Consider the following 19184-nt stretch of genomic DNA (forward strand, 5'->3'; position numbering starts at 1 on the left):
CCTTGTCACCTTTCTGGGATTGCTGGTCGCACAACCACTTTAAGAGATTGCCAGCAATATGATTAAGATTTGCCAAATAATCCCTCGTTGTCATTCAACACTTACATATCACCTTTCAAAGGCCGACAGGCTCTATAAGTAAACAATTTGCTCAAATCATTGTTATTATTTGTATTCGACACTCTTTTTCTAAAATCGTGAAGATTTCGATTACATTTTCTTAGAATACCAACCTAATGGAAACCACTTTAAATTGTTCTTTGGTAAACCGAAGTCTAAACAGCTGATATAAGTTTATTGTTATACCCGTTACTCGTAGAGTAAAAGAATATACTTGATTCGTTGGAAAGTGTGTAACAGGCAGAAGGAATCTTTTCCGACCATATAAAGTATATATGTATGTATATTCTTGATCTAGATCAATAGCTGAGTCGATCTAGCCATGTCCGTCCGTCCGTCTGTCTGTCTGTCCGTATGAACGCTGAGATCTCAGGAACTACAAAAGCTTGAGAGTTGAGATTAAGCATACAGACTCCAGGGACATAGACGCAGCGCAAGTTTGTCGATTCATGTTGTCACGCCCACTCTAACGCCCACAAACCGCCCAAAACTGCCACGCCCACACTTTTGAAAAATGTTTTGAAATTTTTTCATTTTAATAATGGTCTTGTGAATTTCTATCGATTGGCCAAAAATCTTTTTGCCACGCCCACTCTAACGCCCATAAACCGCCTAAAACTGTAAGTGCTGAAGACTCCTTCGCACTTCCACTAGCTGAGTAACGGGTATCAGATAGGCGAGGAAACCGACTATAGCGTTCTCTCGTGCTTAGGTATATAAAGGACGGTATTTTGTTTAGAAATTTGCGAAATATTACCTTCTTTAAAAGTGGTCGAAGTCGTAAAATTAATCATAAATTAAAAGTAAGCTAGCTTCGACAAGCTGAAGCATTGAATATATATACTTTTGACTGAAATCAATATACTCTCTACAAAGGTAAACCAGTTTTTTGTTTTCCAGACCGTCCTATATCAAATGTCGGCAAATCACAATTTCATATTCATTATGGAGTAGCCTAAACTGCTTATTGTTCGTGTGCAGTCCTTAAAAATGGTAGCTTTTCTGATCACATAACGACGGATTACTTGTAATCTATGCACTTGATTATAGAGTTTTTATACCCGTTACTCGTAGAGTAAAAGGGTATACTAGATTCGTTGAAAAGTATGTAACAGGCAGAAGGAAGCGTTTCCGACCATATAAAGTATATATATTTTTGATCAGGATCAATAGCCGAGTCGATCTGGCCATGTCCGTCTGTCCGTCCGTATGAACGTCGAGATCTCAGGAACTACAAAAGCTAGAAAGTTGAGATTAAGCATACAGACTCCAGAGACATAGAAGCAGCGCAAGTTTGTCGATTCATGTTGTCACGCCCACTCTAACGCCCACAAACCGCCCAAAACTGCCACGCCCACACTTTTGAAAAATGTTTTGAAATTTTTTCATTTTTGTATTAGTCTTGTAATTTTCTATCGATTTACCAAAAGACTTTTTGTCACGCCCTCAAACCGCCCAAGGCTGCTACGCCCACACTTTTGAAAAATGTTTTGATATTTTTTCATTTTTATATTGGTCTTGTAAATTTCTATCGATTTGCCAAAAAACTTTCTGCCACGCCCACTATAACGCCTACAAACCGCCAAAAATTGTGTTTAAGACTCTCCTTCTCCCTTCCACTAGCTGAGTAACGGGTATCAGATAGTCGGGGAACTCGACTATAGCGTTCTCTCTTGTTTATTTTATATTTCTCTTAAACGGAAAATATTTTACTGAACCATCTACATGCACATATGCAAAAAATTTGAGAAATCTATAAAACGATACGTTCAGGAATTAACCACGTAATAAATATTAAAGATTAACCTACAAATATTTCATTGTAAAGTATTTTGGTTTTTATACCCGTTACTCGTAGAGTATGTAACAAGCAGAAGGAAGCGTTTCCGACCATATAGAGTATATATTATATATTCTTGATCAGGATCAATAGCTGAGTCAATCTGGCCATGTCCGTCCTTCTGTCCGTCTGTCCGTCCTTATGAACGTAAAGATCTCAGGAACTACTAAAGCTAAAAAGTTGAGATTAAGCATACAGACTACAGAGACATAGAAGCAGCGCAAGTTTGTCGATACATGTTGCCACGCCCACTCTAACGCCCACAAACCGCACAAAGCTGCCACGCCCACACTTTTGAAAAATGTTCTGAAATTTTTTCATTTTTGTATTGGTCTTGTAAATTTCTATCGATTTGTCAAAAAACTTGTTGCCACGCCCACTATAACGCCCACAAACCGCCAAAAACTGTGAGTGTCGAAGACTCCCCTTCGGACTTCCACTATCTGAGTAACAGGTATCAGATAGTCGGGGAACTCGACTATAGCGTTCTCTCTTGTTTTTATGTAGTATGACGCAGGATTTTCTTAAAAAACATCAATAAAAACAGGACTCCAAAATACATACTGAGTTTTACGTTCTATTGAAACAAGGTGTTGAATAAAAATCGTATTTGGCTTTTTACTCGTAGAGTAAAAGGGTATACCATATTCATTACCATACTATATACCATTGAAAAGTATGTAAAAGGCAGAAGGAAGCGTTACCGACCTTATAAAGTATATATATTCTTGATCAGGATCAATACCCAAGTCGAACTGGTCACGTCCGTCTGTCCGTCCGCCTGTCTGTACGTATGACCGCTTCGATCTCGGGAACTATAAAAGCTAGAATGTTGTAATTGATTAAGCATACAGCTTCCAGAGACAAAGTCGTGCCACGTCCACAAACCGGCCAAAACTGCCACGTCCACAACTTTAGAATTTTTTGTTAGTCTTGTAAATTTCTATCGATTTGCCAAACAACTTTTTACAACATTTTTAATTTTATTACTTTTTTGTCCAATTTCTACCGATATTCCAAAAAATGTTGAAATTTCTCGTTTGCAATTTCACTAGTTGAGTAACGGGTATCTGATAGTCGGTGGACCCGACTATAGCATTCTCTATACAGCATTCTCTTGTTTTTTCTTAATCAGGTGTCAAATTATCTTTTCGCGTATTCATCTGGCTACTAACTTCTTTGAGTCATAATTTGAATGTTCCCTAGTCAAATATTATACCGTAATGCGTGCAAATTGTTTGATAATCACCAGTCCCAAAGGAGTTAACGTATTAGGTATAATTCAACAATAGAATATATATGTACATATATACAACCGTGACAGCCAACGAAATGAGACACAGGGGTAGTTACTTACACTACCAAAAAAAACAGAATGCTACTGTATTAAATAAGAGCGTTGCATAAATGAAAGGCAGTATCTTCCTACAAAGATATAATTTTTGGTAGATTATAACCAAAATTAAGGTTTAAAATTGGTATAAATTATGTTTTATTTATTAATACATTTCGACTATAAGCAAAAATCAAAAAAATGAACATGTTATACTGCTAATTATAATACTAATAGTGTCAATTATTTATATGGTCATAGAGTAATATAATATTTAAGAGGTTGCTGACTGGGAATTTTTATGCGTTTATCGTAGTCCTCATTGCTATTTACAGATCGAGAAACCCAGTGACTTTAATTTATATTACGTATGTCGAATTTGAACATACATATATGCCTTTTCAGTAGCAGATTAAAAATCCAAATTCATAGATTGCCAAAGGGAGTTCCATACCACAATAAAATGTTTATATACATATTTATATAAGCATTGCGTTTTTAACCACTAGAAAATTTTTATGAGTGCAAATTTCTTGTTCATTTGCTATTAGCTGTAAGGCAAAAACAAGATTGGGACTGCTCGCCGACGGGAAATCGTTAAACGGTTTTTAAACAACTAGCAAAACCAGGATTGGAACAATGACAAAGGCCAGCTAATCCCAAGACGCACGCACAGCAGGAAGCAACCACAAAAATGTGTAATTTCAACAGTAACGGAGCAACAGCGACATCAGTCATGCAAGGATAACACCAACAATAAGGCGTATCAGCGATGTGAAGAAGGGGAACAGGACACTAATGAAATAAATGAAACGGCGCTGCTGAGTACAATTTGAGGATGGGCCAGGGCGACTTTAAATGTGGACAAGTGAAGTAGGCAGTGGGTGGTGGCTGCTGTCTGGGACTACCAAAACAATTATCTTTATCTAGGGTATTTGGCTGCCAATAGAGCTGGGCAAGATCTTCCGAAGTACTCTGAGCTTACAATCCGTTTACAACCAATAAACTCCATTGGGAAATAGAAGCCATTGAAAATAGCTGGGCAATAGAGCACCCCCATTTACATTTATGTATGTATGTACATATACTGACAGAGGTTTTAGGGACCCAAATTTCTAACTTTGTGTTAAACAAATTCTGATGCCAATGAAAGCCTTGAGAAGAACGAATATAAATTCTACTCCACAATAAGCTAGTGTTTTTATTCAGTATAGCTTCCATGCTTTAGGTTATATTCAATTTCGTAAATATTATGGAATTGAAAGTTAGTGTTCCTTACTCGGCAGTTTTGATCAAAATTACTCGGCGAATCGCCATTTCCATATCTGTTTAAACGTCTAGTTCTTTATAAATACAGGAGCTAGAAAGAATTAATATAAATAATAATAAACCTTATCTATCTAAGCAACACATATATAAATTTAGAGTGACACACAAACAAAATTATTCAGTTTTCACCACTTTAGTCTTGCTTCTGGTAACTGGATTTTCAAAGCAGGAAGCGCATAGAATTTCTGAACTATATGGGCAGTATTATTTCTACTAGGTACTCGTAAAGTTAACTAGATTTGTTGAAAAGTATGTAACAGGTAGAAGTAAGCATTTCTGACGCTATAAAGTATGTACATATGTATGTATATTCATATATAGTCATATTCGTAAGTTCCTCCGTCCTCGGGATCTATGAGCGTAGGCTTGCCGATTCTAGAACCTTAGAAGCAGGGCTCGTTTGTTTCAAAACGTTGACACACCACCCACGTTACAAACCGCCTATAACTGCCACGCTCACATTTAGAATTTTTTTGTTTCATTACAAAAGTGTCTTGCCACGTCCACAAATTTCTTTAAATCGCACTCCTACAATTCACACCTTATTTTTCCTGAACCCGGTATCTTTCGACTGCTGTATGACTTGTTAGAACCCAACAAGCACCGTAGATTTTCATTTTTGTATAGCCCACTCTCCTGGTCACTACGTGCACTGCCGGCAGCAATATTGTAAAAACAGCTATGCAGAAGCAAGCAACGTGTATATAAATTTAAATGTGCTGAACACGTTTTATTTTACAAAATAAAACCCTACTGTCAACAGCTTATTAACTTTGAATCCTCTATTATAACCAATGCCTCTTTTATTAAGTTGCTATAAACAAAAACAAGAGAGAACGCTATAGTCGAGTACCCCGACTATCTGATACCCGTTACTCAGCTAGTGGAAATAAGAAGGAGAGTTTTCCACACTGTCAGTTTTTGGAGATTTTTGGGCGTTAGAGTGGGCGATGCAACATGAATGAACAAACTTGCGCTGCGTCTATGTCTGCAGTCTGTATGCTTAATCTCAACTTTCTAGCTTTTGTAGTTCCTAAGATCTCGACGTTCAGACGGACAGACGGCCGGACAGACGAACATGGCCAGATCGACTCGGCTACTGATCCTGATCAAGAATATACAGTGGCGTGCAAGTATGAGTACATGTTTGCTACTTTTGACTGTTGGCCTAAATAAAAGAAGGTATTAGTTAAGCAAATGAACCCAAATTTTTACTATTGATTCTTTGATTATTTATTTACAAATTCTTAAAAAAAAAAATATCAACAATGTAATTCTCTTCGTTAGGAAAAAATAAAATTTAAATTAACTCGCATGTACTCAATTATGCTCAATGTACTCATACTTGCACGCCACTGTATATACTTTATATGGTCTGCCTGTTACATACTTTTCAATGAATCTAGTATACCCTTTGACTCTACGAGTAACGGGTATAATAATCCTATAAACAAAATATAAAACAATAAATGCTATTTTTATTTAAGAAAAAAAAATGTCAAAGTCGGACTCAAAAGCGGATGGTGCTATTTTATCGTTTAGAAAAAGACTGCTCTAATTGAGTTATATGAGCTTCGACTTTGTGTTGTAATTGGGCGGTTGCGACAGATGTTGGAACTTCACAATTGAAACCAGATACCTGTTTATTATCTGATAAAACTGGTTACGCGCGTACATGGAGGGTGCGCAGAATATTAATGGTGGTGTTTTCTGACATTCCTATTTGACGGTTCTAATTTTCGCACTTGATAGCAAGCATTTTACTTGCACCTCGTAAACGACTACTTAATTAATAGAAGTTATGAGTAGCCAAATAAGCACATTTTTTAATTATTTAGGGACGGTTTATAAAAACTCCAAATTTACTTCCAGTTGGATTATTATTATATTATACCATAAAATACTTTGATTCTTTCTTGTCGTATTTAAAGTGTTCCTTAATTTTATATTTGAAAAAAAAAAAAAACAAATCAGAACACTTAATAATTTACACAACGAATTTTAAAATAAGCTTTCGGCTGTTTCTATGGCACTTATTTTATATACATGTTAAAATTTTATCAAATTAAAATAGAAGTTATATATTGTTTAAAAACCGTTGATTTTAGCCCTTTTTTTATTAAAAACAAAGAAGCTATCATTTAGCTTGTAATTTTCCCGACTGCTTTTATGGCAGATATATGCTTTAGTTATCAGATTTTGATCAAAGTAAAATGTCGGTTTATTTTATATTGCCAAAAAACTAGTATATACCGAATTAAGACTCAATGATGAAAAACAACTATTCGTTATACACCGGCATTTCGGAAACATATAATTTCGTATTTAATTTGATCAAACTGGGACTATATCATATCATATCAAAGCTGCTGTTAATGCCGTTAATAATAAACCGTTCAACATTTAGCCACGCCCACCCTGACGCCCACAAACCGCCAGATACAGCCACGCCCACACTTTTGAAAACTATTTTGATATTTTTTCACATTTTCGTTAGTTTTGTAAATATCCCTCGATTTGCCAAACAACTTTTTGACACGCCCACAAACTGTCAGTGTTGAAATTTCTCCTTCGCACTTTCACTAGCTGAGTAACGGGTATCAGATAATCGGGGATCTCGACTATAGCGTTCCCTCTTTGTACAAATTTCATACAACAGAATTTCAATTAAACTGATATTTCTCCAATACAATTGTTATTAAATTTTCCCAACTATTAACTAAACGTTACACATTTAAATGGACTGTAATAGAGAAATTTCAGTGTAATTGGAGTACTGATTAATCGGCATTACAAATTATTAAGTGATCAAAAAAAATATTCATTAACGAGGTATATAACTAGTGGCGATCACACCTTTAATCTAAGAACAAAAGTTCTAGTATCCGCTTTAGTGACGGAAAACAGCTGTTGTTTGGACCTGTTTATAAAATACAAATATAATAAAAGAAAATCGTGTGAAATCAATGAGTCGTTCAAAAAACACCAAAATTGGACAACGTTACTGTTTTGTATTATTTTGCGCTCAAGTGGAAAAAGACAAAAGTCGTTAATTTCTTTGATTTCGCAATGTATACATTTTTGAGTGCACAAATTTTATACAACAACGAACAAATATTGAAACCTATAACAAGCTCGGGAAAGGCGGAAATAAAACCAACTTCGTATGGAGCCGCAACAAATGTGTATTTCTCTCTACTCACCCTTGTGTTGCGTTTTTTCCCGGAGGGTGTCCCATACAACCCTGACGAGTGTGACAGACAGACATTGCATTGCTTCGACTGCCAAATATTATAATCGTAAGAATTATTGAGTAACAACTATTTTATTAGTGTATATATATGTATATATATTTATTTAGGTATTTCAGGGTTTAACACTCATCCTAAGGTATATATTAATTCTGCAGTTCGTAACATTTCTAGTTTTATAGAAAATTTTAAGTTTTTTATCGCATTTTCGGAGTGGTTATGGCCCTTCGACATAGTCTCGAATGCCAACATTTATGCGACCCTCGGCAGCTGTTACAGAAAACCCAAGAATGCGGGCGTCCATCTTAGTCATCTTATTTTTTTTAATCTTTTTTTGCTTGTTCTTAAAAATGGTAAAATTAATACGGTGTGAAATAAATATTCTCAAAGTACCTTGCTGTCGGCATAGTCGTTCGCCGATGGTGTAATGGCAGGAGCCGGTTTGCACATATCGTCATTGTGTGCATTTTGGGCACGTTGCAAGCTTTTGTATTTGCTACGCCGCTCCAAGAATTGTTTTGCGAAATCCAAAGAATCCTTTCCATCACCTAAAAGATTATACTCTGGGTTAAAGTATCGAATTTTATGAAACCAATAAATTGTATTGTCTACAAATTGGGTTTGATTTAGTCGAAAATTATACCCGTTAAGCAGCAAATCACAAAAAAAAAAAACATAAAAATTCAAAGTAATTATAAAATTCAAAATTAACTATTTCAGCCTCAAATCTATTTGCATTGAAATATTTGGAGCTTCCTATTTATATCCATTTGTGGCTAACGACTCTGTAACGTCATTTAATAACATCTAAACTAATAGTAATTTGGATAGTTTACTGAACAAATATTTATGTGTGAACGCTGCCAAAAATGATTTTGACATTGACGAGACAATTAATCAGGCATGCTCCGGTAATCGAATTCGTAAGATTTTTACGATTTCGATTTGAAATCGAAAAATTGGTGTTCCGGTTTTCAAAATCGTAAGAATTTTTCGATTTGTAAAGCGGGCACTTTTGTCTGGCTGAAATAACAAGTAAATGCCTTTTATATATCAAATCAGATCTTATTTTCTAAGGGAAAAAATAGTTTACTCAGTGGTTTATTGATGTTTATTTCTCATCACCACAAAATCATTCTGCCACTTAGTTATTTTATAAAAAAATAATTTCTGACCCCACCTCATATTTGACAAACAAAATGTTTCCGTCGGCAACAACAATTTAAGATTTGGTAAGGGGTCGATAAGTACGTCGCCAAATCTATCGCGAAGGTTGCCATACTGTTCGTGGAACGAAACAAGCATGTACAAATACTTATAAAATATAAAATAATTTATTAATTAATTTAAAGAAGGTCCAACAATATTGTTTGTAAATGATGATATTTAATTTAATTACTTAAATGGTCAAAGTGCAGTAAAAAAGTAATTGCAAACATCAGAATTAAAACTGTGAAAAAAGGTGCCAACTCTAGATTTTCTCAAGGCCTCCAATTTCTGCCTTCTCCTGGCTTCAAAACAAGCAATTGCAAATATAAAAGGCATTTTTCACGTTGCTTGATTTTGACAAATAAAATAAAACAGGTGCTTGAGCAGCAAGAAGTGGTAAGAAACGAAACATTCGGATAGCAAAACGTAGCAAAAATTTGCGAAAACCAGAGCACCTAAAACGAAATCGTACGATTTGGCCCAAATCGAATTCGAAAAAAAATTAAGATTATCGGAGCATGCGTGAGTGGCTGTGGAAACCGTTCAAAACAAATTTGCGCAGCTTAAACATCACTTGAATCGGCTAGTAATCCTAATAAAGGTTAATGTTTATTAGTTGCTTACATTTTTACAAATCAAGTTTACCCAATAAGTCTTACTTTACTTACTTTACTAAAAAAAATAAAATTATGGTATTTTTTATAACTTACCAAGGTAAATTCGGACATAGTCCTTTACTTCATATGGCGCTTCCAAGTCCTGCAAAAATGCCACGAAGGTGGGTACTAAAAATATAAACAAAATTAATAGAGTAAAAAAAAAAATTATGTAAATGTTTACCATCAACTTTTGCGGACATATTATCTAGGCTCTTTATGCACCAGCTAGTGAACTCGTTTTCATACTCATTGGCTTGGTCGATGCTGCTTTGCTGCACATGGCTTTTTATATTCGATTTTCTTTCTTTATCCTTCTCTTCAACTGAGACCGGTGGACCTTTTGAACGAATTTGAGCCAATTTTTGTTTCTCTGGCCGTTGTCCTGGTCCATTTTTATTTGTCTTTCCTGTGTTATTTAGGGCTGGCAATGTTTGACTCTTGCGCAAATTTCGAGGAGACGCAAATAAAGCCGATGCCTTATTTTGAGCTTGTTGATTGCATTTATTGTTTGAGACTGCCGCCGCAGTTACGGAACTGGAACCGCTTGTTCCAGATCCATACATCGTTTGATTAGAACCTAATGCATTCGGTTCGTCCCATAGACCAGTTCCAGAACTGGTTCTTAATGACGAGCTCCATGCTTTATTGGCAGTACCCCAGATGTTGGATGTTGCATTCGTAACCAATACCGCTGTTGATAGAGGAGCTTGCTGGTGATGGTCCAATTCGCGTCGACGCTGCTGATCCACAAGGTCATTGGCCAACCGTCTGGCCTCTTCCGCTTGAATCTCGGCAAGACTTATTACGGGGACCGACGCTGGTGTTGACTGCCATTTAAGCAGAGCATCGTTGGCTTCAGCCGCAGCTGCAGCGTTGGCACGCAATTGCTTATCCAATAGCTCTTGATGTCGCTGCTGGTCTGCGCGACGCTCTCGACGTTCTGCCTTTTGTATCTCTGCCAGACCAGGCGCCGAGCTCATAGAATTTGGCGACTGCAGAGACCAAGGCGCTACGGATGTAGATGGTAAGCGTGAGCAGGCTTGCGGTTCTGCTGTTTTGACTGCGTCGTTCTTGTTGCCTTGTGCAGACGCGAATGTTCCTATAAATCGGTTTAGTGGCAATAAAAGATTAAAATTTTACGTTTTACTGGCAAATCCCAAGCGTTCTCGCTCGCATGAGGACGAAATTATAAATCTACTTATTTTGTATGAAAACCTTCTTGATAAAGCTTTATCATATATGAATATTCTAACTTACTGTTTATATAGAAATTTGTGTGGTCAAACATTAACTGTTATTGGCAGATTTCCGTTTATTTGTTTACTACAGTGAAAACATTTTATATGCAAGTATAAAATATTTTTGAATTTCTTTCGCAAAAAGAATTCTATTTAGCTTAAAACCAAAATATTAACTTTCAGTTTAAAAAAGGTTTTTTTTAGTTGAAAAATGGTTTAAATTCTGTTCATTCTATCAAATATTCAATGTTGTTTATAAACTGCATATATACAGCAATAATTTGTCTGCAAGTACTAACCTGGCGACCCACTTTGAACTGATAGAGATTCATCATTGCCCAATAATGCCTTTCGACGTTGGGCTTGTATTTGCTGTTGCCTTTCCTTTTCCTCTTGCATTTGGCGGGTCCGTTCTTCAGATTCATGCAACGCCCGACGTTTTTCTTCTTCCAATTGCTGGCGCTTGCGTTCCTCTTTTTGCTTTTTTTTTTCTTCTGTTTGCTCTCGTTTACGATCATCTTCATTAATTTGCTTTATTAAGGCTGGCTGTGCCGAAATCTGTTTTGTATTCAGATTCTGTTTGTTAGCCAGTTTTGCCTGGTGTGCATTTTGTTCCTTATGATGATTCTGTTGAATATCGGAATCATGGAGTTTGACTATTTTTTGATTATGTGAGTTCTTCAAATTTTCAATGGCTTGATCTATTTCTCCTGAAGTGCTGTGTTTAACAATATTTCCTGATTGAGCTTGTAATAATGGCGAAATTTGCACATCTTTCTCTGTATTTGCAAAGCACACATCAGAAGACTTTTGTATATATAGTTGCTGATCTTCATTTTGCTCTTTATTTAAGTTGCCCACTTCCCATAATGGTGCTTCCGCGTTAGTCATTCCAGCCCACTGGACTGGCTGTTGTTGCTTGTTAGGGGGTAACCAGATTGGAATCATCAAGTTTTGCGTCTCTAGCAACTGTGTTTCAGTTAAAAAATCAACTCCCGAAAGATTGGCGGTAGCAGAGTTTGGCAGCGAAGGTGGTTGCTGTTGAGTACTTGTTGGTTGGCCCCGCAAAAGCATCCGTAAGTTGTATTCATTAATTAAGTCCAACTCATTTCTTGGTATTTCATTAGGCTTACTTAGGTCGGCTGCAGTTTCTCCTTGCATAATACAATCCACGGATGCTGCTAAGGGGCTTACCTCTTGCTGCGATTGCTGATGCATTATTTGGGCATTTAGAATAAAATTATTAGCGTCTAGTAAATTGCCCACTGAACGTTGTTGCTCGCTGTTGTTTGCAAAAATATGTTGTTGATCCTTCTTGGTCTGTTCAACCACTGTACTGTATAACTGTCTTCCGGCGACCGGGTTCAGTACGGACAAAGAGTTGCTTAATCCGTTTAAACTGATCAAGTACTCAGGAAGAACCAGCAATTGAACTTTCCGACGAACAACTGTTTCTTGCTCGGCAGCCGAAAGTCGTTGAAAACATTCATTTTTGGAAAGCTCAGATAGTATTTGATATTCCTGGTGCTGCAAGTACTGATCCTGAAGCATTTGAAACCGCATTGTAAGCAAATGAGACGTATTAGTAATGCTATTTCCGCCAAAATTTCCTTTTATTGCAGCACTTAGAGATTCAGCGGTTGCTGTTACATTTGCCTTCAGTTGCTCATCTCTTTGCTGCTGCAACTGCTGTTCAACAACAGACAGTGCGATAGGAATTGGTGATGGCTTATGGGGTGTAATTGAGAGAGACGCTGTTAGAGGGGCTGGTATTTGACCAACAGAAAGGTTCTCTAGGTCAATCGGCGAAGGAAGTAAGTGACTGTGCGTGAATGGCATGTTACCATGACAAAATTTTATAAGCTCTCCCAGCGGTCTAAACCTATTCTCAGAGTACCGGCGTACAAAGAGGTTCTCATTAAAGTATCCCGCGCGATACCATTCGGTCATCTCAATGGCACTGAATGGCCCCTGTACATTTGCCTGTGGATCCCTATAAAACCACAATTCATTCAGATTTGAATTGATCATATGCGGTGTAGAAAGCATTGGAAAATGTGGCAGGTGATGCATGTTATGGTGTTGCAAAGTCTCATGATCCGAAAACGGAACACCTGGATGCTGATGGGATGGATGAGCGGCATCCGTAATTGGGTTGGGAATTTGTATAGACATAGTGGAAGGCGCTTGCTGTTGCACTCCTGTAACACTCGGTTCGATGCTTATCTCAAGGTCAAAGTTATTATCCATGCTTGGAAGCGCTGCTTTAAACCGGCCTTCATTTTGAAGTTGGCTTTCATTTGCCGAGCTTTTATTATCATCATCCATTATAAGTTTTTCTACTTCATCGGCGACCTCTTTGATGCGATCTGAGATATCTCCATGGATCACTTCCTTCTTTGTCGTTTTAGAGTTCATTGGGGATAAACTACTTTCAGCTTCTTGCACAGCTGCTGAATTGGAAACTTTTTTTAATGAGATTTCTGAAATTTTATCGTTAACACTAACTGCATCAGACAGTTCTTTACTTTTCGGTATTGTCACATCGTTATCGGAGTTTAAGCTTTTAGTTTTTAAAGTATTATGCGAACTTTTGTTAGGTTTTACATCGGTATCTCCATGAAAGGCACCACTAGCATCAAAACTGCCACCCAATTCCGATGGATTTTCTATAGCCCATTCGGGAAGATTTTCGTCGACATCAACACCGACTGCATTATTAACAGTCCATAATTGGCATATTTTTGAGCTCGACAAGCGTGGATGCGATGTGTTCCCCCCTGTCTCTGCAGCTACCATTCCAGAACCTTTAATGTTTGCAGTTCGGTCTCGTTCTGTACCTAAAGTCCCAACTGATGAAATTGAACGTTGCAAACTAGTTGTATTGTCAACGCTAGGGTCTTCATCACGCCAGCTTGTAGATCTTCCTAATAAAATATTTAAAAAAAAAACATTTATTTTATATGTTGCTTAAACCTTCGGAGTATTTAAATTCCAACTTTTTGGGCAAGAGTTTTGTTTATCTTCTTAGAAAATATGTTACTTCCAAAAAAGAAAACCGCTATAGTTGTGTTATCAAATAACGAATACCCATTACTCAGATACTTGAAGTGCAAGCAATATTCAGATATGCAAGTAGGAAAGCAACTATGCGGTGACACTAAATCTTAACTCCAACTTTATAAATATACTATAAATAACAAGAGAAAACGCTATAGTCGAGTTTCCCGACTATCTGATACCCGTTACTCAGCTAGTGGAAGTGCGGGAAAGAGTTTTCAACACTTACAGTTTTTGGCGGTTTGCGGGCGTTAGAGTGGGCGTGGCAAAAAGTTTTTTTTGCAAATCGATAGAAATTTACAAGACTAATACAAAAATGAAAAAATATCAAAACACTTTTCAAAAGTGTGGGCGTGACAGTTTTGGGCGGTTTGTGGGCGTTAGATTGGGCGTGGCAACATGAATCGACAAACTTGTGCTACGTCAATGTCTGTGGAGTCTGTATGCTTATCTGAACTTTCTAGCTATTGTAGTTCCTGAGATCTCAGCGTTCATACGGACGGACAGACGGACGGACAGACCGACATGACCAGATCGACTCGGCTATTGATCCTGATCAACAAATATATATACTTTATATGGTCGCAAAAGCTTTCTTCTACCTGTTACATACTTTTCAACGAATCTAGTATACCCTTTTACTCTACGAGTAACGGGTATAAAAAGTATCAAACGCAAAGTTGGCGTCACTGCACTTCTACATCTGCATACGTCTTTGTCGATCGCCTGTTAATATCAGTATCTAAATTTATTACTTCCCCCCGATTTTACAAAAATACGAACGAAAACAATACGAACAAGAGAGAACGCTATAGTCTACGAGTAACGGGTATAAAAAGTTCACGAAAATATCAAAAACCCTCGAATTTTGGCTTCACACATTTTAAATTCATTTGTGGTAATTAGGTTAGGTTAGGCCGGAAGGCCCTCTCGGTGCCGCGCATAGGCCAATATGGCCCATAGCTGTCCGAAGGATTCTTTATGGACCTAGAGAATGTTTTCGCGATTTTGGAAATCTTTTAGGATCGAGGTATTTTTCGCGAAGGCAAGTAGTTCCCCTGGCTTCTTCCTGGAGATATCTTCTAGCGATGCCAGAACCGGAGCGCCTAGGTATTTTATTCTTGCCCTTGTTAGGGCCGGACACTTGCAAATGAGATGCTCCAAGGTTTCTTTTGGTAATTGAAATTTAAACAAAAAAAAATATTTTTATAAAAATATTAAGCTTTAAAACTTTAATAAGCTCTTTTCTGTAGACCTGGTAAACTTAATATTTTGACCTCTTCGAAGTTGCGGGACAATCAATCAGATTGTGCTGCTGTATTATGCTTATTATTCACGACCACAAAGCCCGCAAATGAATAATATGGTGCAAATAACATCATTTGGTAAGTGCTTTTTGCGCTACTTTTTGGTTAGCGATTGTACATGCGATTTGTAATGCGATTGTACAAATGAAGTTATTTTTTCTTTGCTTATATCCTAAGATCTTTCTCTTCATGAAAACCCATTTTTTCCATTATTTATGGCAATCTTACAATGTATATAAACATAAGTATTATGAACATTTTTTAAACAATAACAAAATACATTATTTTTAATTACGTTTTTCAAGCTGAAAAAATTTTGGTTTTCTATATTTTCTTTTCCTGAACTTTAATTTTTTACTTTGCATGTTAAATATTGTTTGTGTATTGCCAGTCTGCGCTACTCTTTTACCGATTGTTAAAACAGTAATACGTTAAGGGTCAAATCAAATCGAACCATATTTAATTATCAAAGGTGTATTATTTATGTTTTGAAAATTTGATATAGTTCGATATAATTTGACCCTCGACAGATTACTGCCGTTAAGTTTTGGGCTCGTGATTTTCGATTAATCAAGTCTATTGTAGGAAAAACACAAAAACATACTGAAAAAACATACTCTTTTATAAAAATTGGACAACAAAAAAATACACATAGCGATAGACACAAAATTAATGTTCTTGGATGAATGCTTGTCTGTGGAACCTCTGTTGAACGATTATTTTATAAGATACCTCATTAACTAAATCATTTCTTCTAAAATAAAAACATTTATGAAAAGGGTTTTAAAAGTCGTTTTAAAGAAACACAAACATAACAACAGATTGTTGTACAAACGGTATCTTTGAAACGACAACTATATAGGCTGGAAAGTTATGGAAAGTGCCATTTACCAGGCAATAATACCTATACACATATGTGTTCATATGGGTAAGAGAAAAAATGAAAAATAATAATATAATTGACTGACCCCAGCGATGGCTATTGGTACCAAAACTTGTGCTGGTACTTCCACCAACAACACCGCTCCGCCAACCAGCAATATCGGGTCCACCGATGGAACCGCTGGTAACTGGACCATCTCCTGATCCATCTTCGTTTCGTGTTCGTCGCCAGTTTTCCAAGTTGCGATGATGACTAGAAAAATCTTTTCGAGGACTTGAGCTGGGCGTTCCGTTCCAATCTAGAGCACCAGGGCCACTAGTGGAGGTGGTGGTAGCTGCAGAATCTCCAGTTCCGTTGCGATCGCTCCATGTACGTTCGGCCTGGAAAAAAAAATCAGCAACAAATCGTACTTTTATTTTCGCCCGTGTTTCCAATTACCTTAATTGATATTACAGATAAGCTTTCATCATATAGACCGCTTGGGCGTTGGTATATTGGATGATAGGTAGATTTTCCGCGCATTCGGCCCCGGTCGACTGTTCCACCACGTCCAGAGCCTCGGGAGGCACTACCAAATCCTCCGGGCGAGCGCTGCAACCAGGCAGGACGGGACTATTTTCAAAGTAAAAGAAATTAACTGTAAATCATGTCAAATTACTTAACATACGTTATTGCCAAGAGAGTTTTGGTTGGTTTCCTCCTCCGAGCTCGGTGTCAGTGCAAGTGGGTACTGGACCTTCTCCACGAAGAGCTTTTTGAACGATGGCAGGATCTGCGGCAGTAGGCAATTCCGATCGAACAAGGACAGCATTTCCTCACGTCCGTACCGGTATTCTGGAAATAGATTACGCGAAGTGGATGCTGTCGTGTTGTTTCCCAGGTTGTGGCCTCCAATCGAGATGTTTTGAGCTCCAGTACCAACGTTGTAGGTACTGGGAGAGCCCGAAGGCTCGGCTGACATATTGCGCAACCATTCCGGACCAAATTTCATTGAATCTGTCATTTTCAGTTGCCTCTTGTTTAACGTTATGCTGACACTAAGTTCAAAAAAAAAATTTTAGTTGATTTATTTGCATATATTCAGAACGCCACTGCAATCACATTTTCGCAGTTCCTCTTAAACTCTTAAAGTGTAGGATAGATGGATTGTTTATTTTTTAAACAGTATAAGTTCTATAAATAAATCAAATTCAACCCCCAATAGTATTTTTTTAAAAGCAATCAGTACAAGGATTTATTTAAAAACATACTTTAGGCGTTATGATAAATAAATTTGTCAGTGCTATACCGAATGCATAATAATAGTGAAATATTAGAATAAAAAAATAAAGCAACACACAAACATAACCTAAAATATTAAACTGACAGTCACACACGAACGCAAAATACACATGCACACTCATCACACATTTTAGAAATATGTACGTGTTCACAAAGTTCAAATTTCTGATTCAAGCTACTTTTTCACGTTTGAACAATATTCTTTTAATATATTAAAATCACACCAGCATAAGCAGAGAACTACAGAGTAAAAAGTTCTTTTGTATCTGCAAACATACATACACAGTGATATACATATGTATGTATTGTAAATGGAAGCACTTACAGCATATATGATTAAGGCTTGAATAGTTAATTTAGCTGGCCTAAATAAAATTCCGCTACTACAACAGCACATACTCAACAAAAAAAATATTTTGAATTTCGTAAAAATATTCTACTTACACGTACCACCAAGATATTATCGTAAAATACCAATACCAATAAAGATAGGGCGAACCCAGTGTGGCCGTCATGCAAAAACTAAAGTAAACTTCAAATTTAGCATAGGGGTGTTCTTCGCTCTTATGTTCCTTCTACACTAGCTCTACTACCACTACTTGACAAATGCAACACACTTGTTTCCACATTGCAACATTAAGCACTAACCCGCAATTAAAGGAATACTATCACTTTCTGAAACAGAACAGCGATTAAGTACTATAAATATTGTGTTTTCCCAAAAAAAAAAATGCATTTTAGCATGTTATGGATATACAATTATTGAGGAGGGGGAAAGCCTCACGCATCACCCGTTTGCCGTCGCAAAAAAGGTATGTGGGGCTTGCACCCACTAAATCTTCCCTCGCCTTTGGCCGTGTTTCCACTGAAAAATGGTGTGCTCAACATTGTCCATCTCCGCATCTCCATATACGCATCTGGCGTCATTTCTTTTTCCTAAAGAATGAAGGAACGCACCAAAGTAACCGTGTCCTGTTAGCATCTGGGTAATGTAGTAGTTATAATAATAATAATAATAATAATTTTTTTTTTTTTTTTTTTTTTTTTTTTTTTTGGGTTGAGGAGGGGGAATGCCTCACGCATCTCTCGTTTGCCGTCGCAAAAGAGGTATGTGGGGCTTGCACCCACTAAAACCCCCCCTCGCCTTTGGCCGTTTTTCCACCCCGGGAAAGCTTTCGCCATTACTTCGAAGTGGTGCCAGTTAAGGGCTATGCGCTCTCATCTTTTTTCTGCGTTCAGATTACCCAGTTGTTTCGTCCAAATCAGGCTTTTTAGCTCTGAGAATGGTCTCTACAAATCCTGCGATATGTGTCCAGGCTGATTCGCTGTCTATCATTTTTGTAACAATATTTTCTGGGGTTATCATAATAATAATAATAATAATAATAATAATAATAATAATAATAATAATAATAATAATAATAATAATAATAATAATAATAATAATATAATAATAATAATAATAATAATAATAATAATAATAATAATAATAATAATAATAATAATAATAATATAATAATAATAATAATAATAATAATAATAATAATAATAATAATAATAATATAATAATATAATAATAATAATAATAATAATAATAATAATAATAATAATAATAATAATAATATAATAATAATAATAATAATAATAATAATAATAATAATAATAATAATAATA

General features: G+C 36.5%; 1 protein-coding gene across 4 annotated transcripts; it reads right to left on the minus strand.

Annotated features, from left to right (window-relative positions):
• Positions 1 to 7950: 7950 nt before the first annotated feature.
• Positions 7951 to 18017, minus strand: LOC120454821 (GIGYF family protein Gyf). Of its 4 annotated transcripts, none has more exons than XM_039640277.2 (9): positions 17955 to 18017; positions 16897 to 17266; positions 16668 to 16841; positions 16315 to 16609; positions 11279 to 13906; positions 9923 to 10840; positions 9793 to 9867; positions 8267 to 8421; positions 7951 to 8216 (listed from the first exon to the last, which is right to left on the minus strand). In XM_039640277.2, the coding sequence occupies exons 2-9, from the start codon at positions 17230 to 17232 to the stop codon at positions 8091 to 8093; spliced, it is 4707 nt and encodes a 1568-aa protein (XP_039496211.1). In that variant the 5' UTR covers positions 17233 to 17266; positions 17955 to 18017; the 3' UTR covers positions 7951 to 8090. The 4 variants fall into 4 exon arrangements, with proteins under 4 accessions (XP_039496211.1, XP_039496212.1, XP_039496210.1 ...); XM_039640278.2 differs by having other exon boundaries at positions 17961 to 18005; XM_039640276.2 differs by lacking the exon at positions 17955 to 18017 and adding an exon at positions 17836 to 17942 and having other exon boundaries at positions 16683 to 16841.
• Positions 18018 to 19184: the final 1167 nt, after the last annotated feature.

The sequence above is a fragment of the Drosophila santomea genome, chromosome 4, assembly GCF_016746245.2.
Source record: "Drosophila santomea strain STO CAGO 1482 chromosome 4, Prin_Dsan_1.1, whole genome shotgun sequence".
In the NCBI taxonomy this organism is placed as follows: Eukaryota; Metazoa; Arthropoda; class Insecta; order Diptera; family Drosophilidae; genus Drosophila; species Drosophila santomea.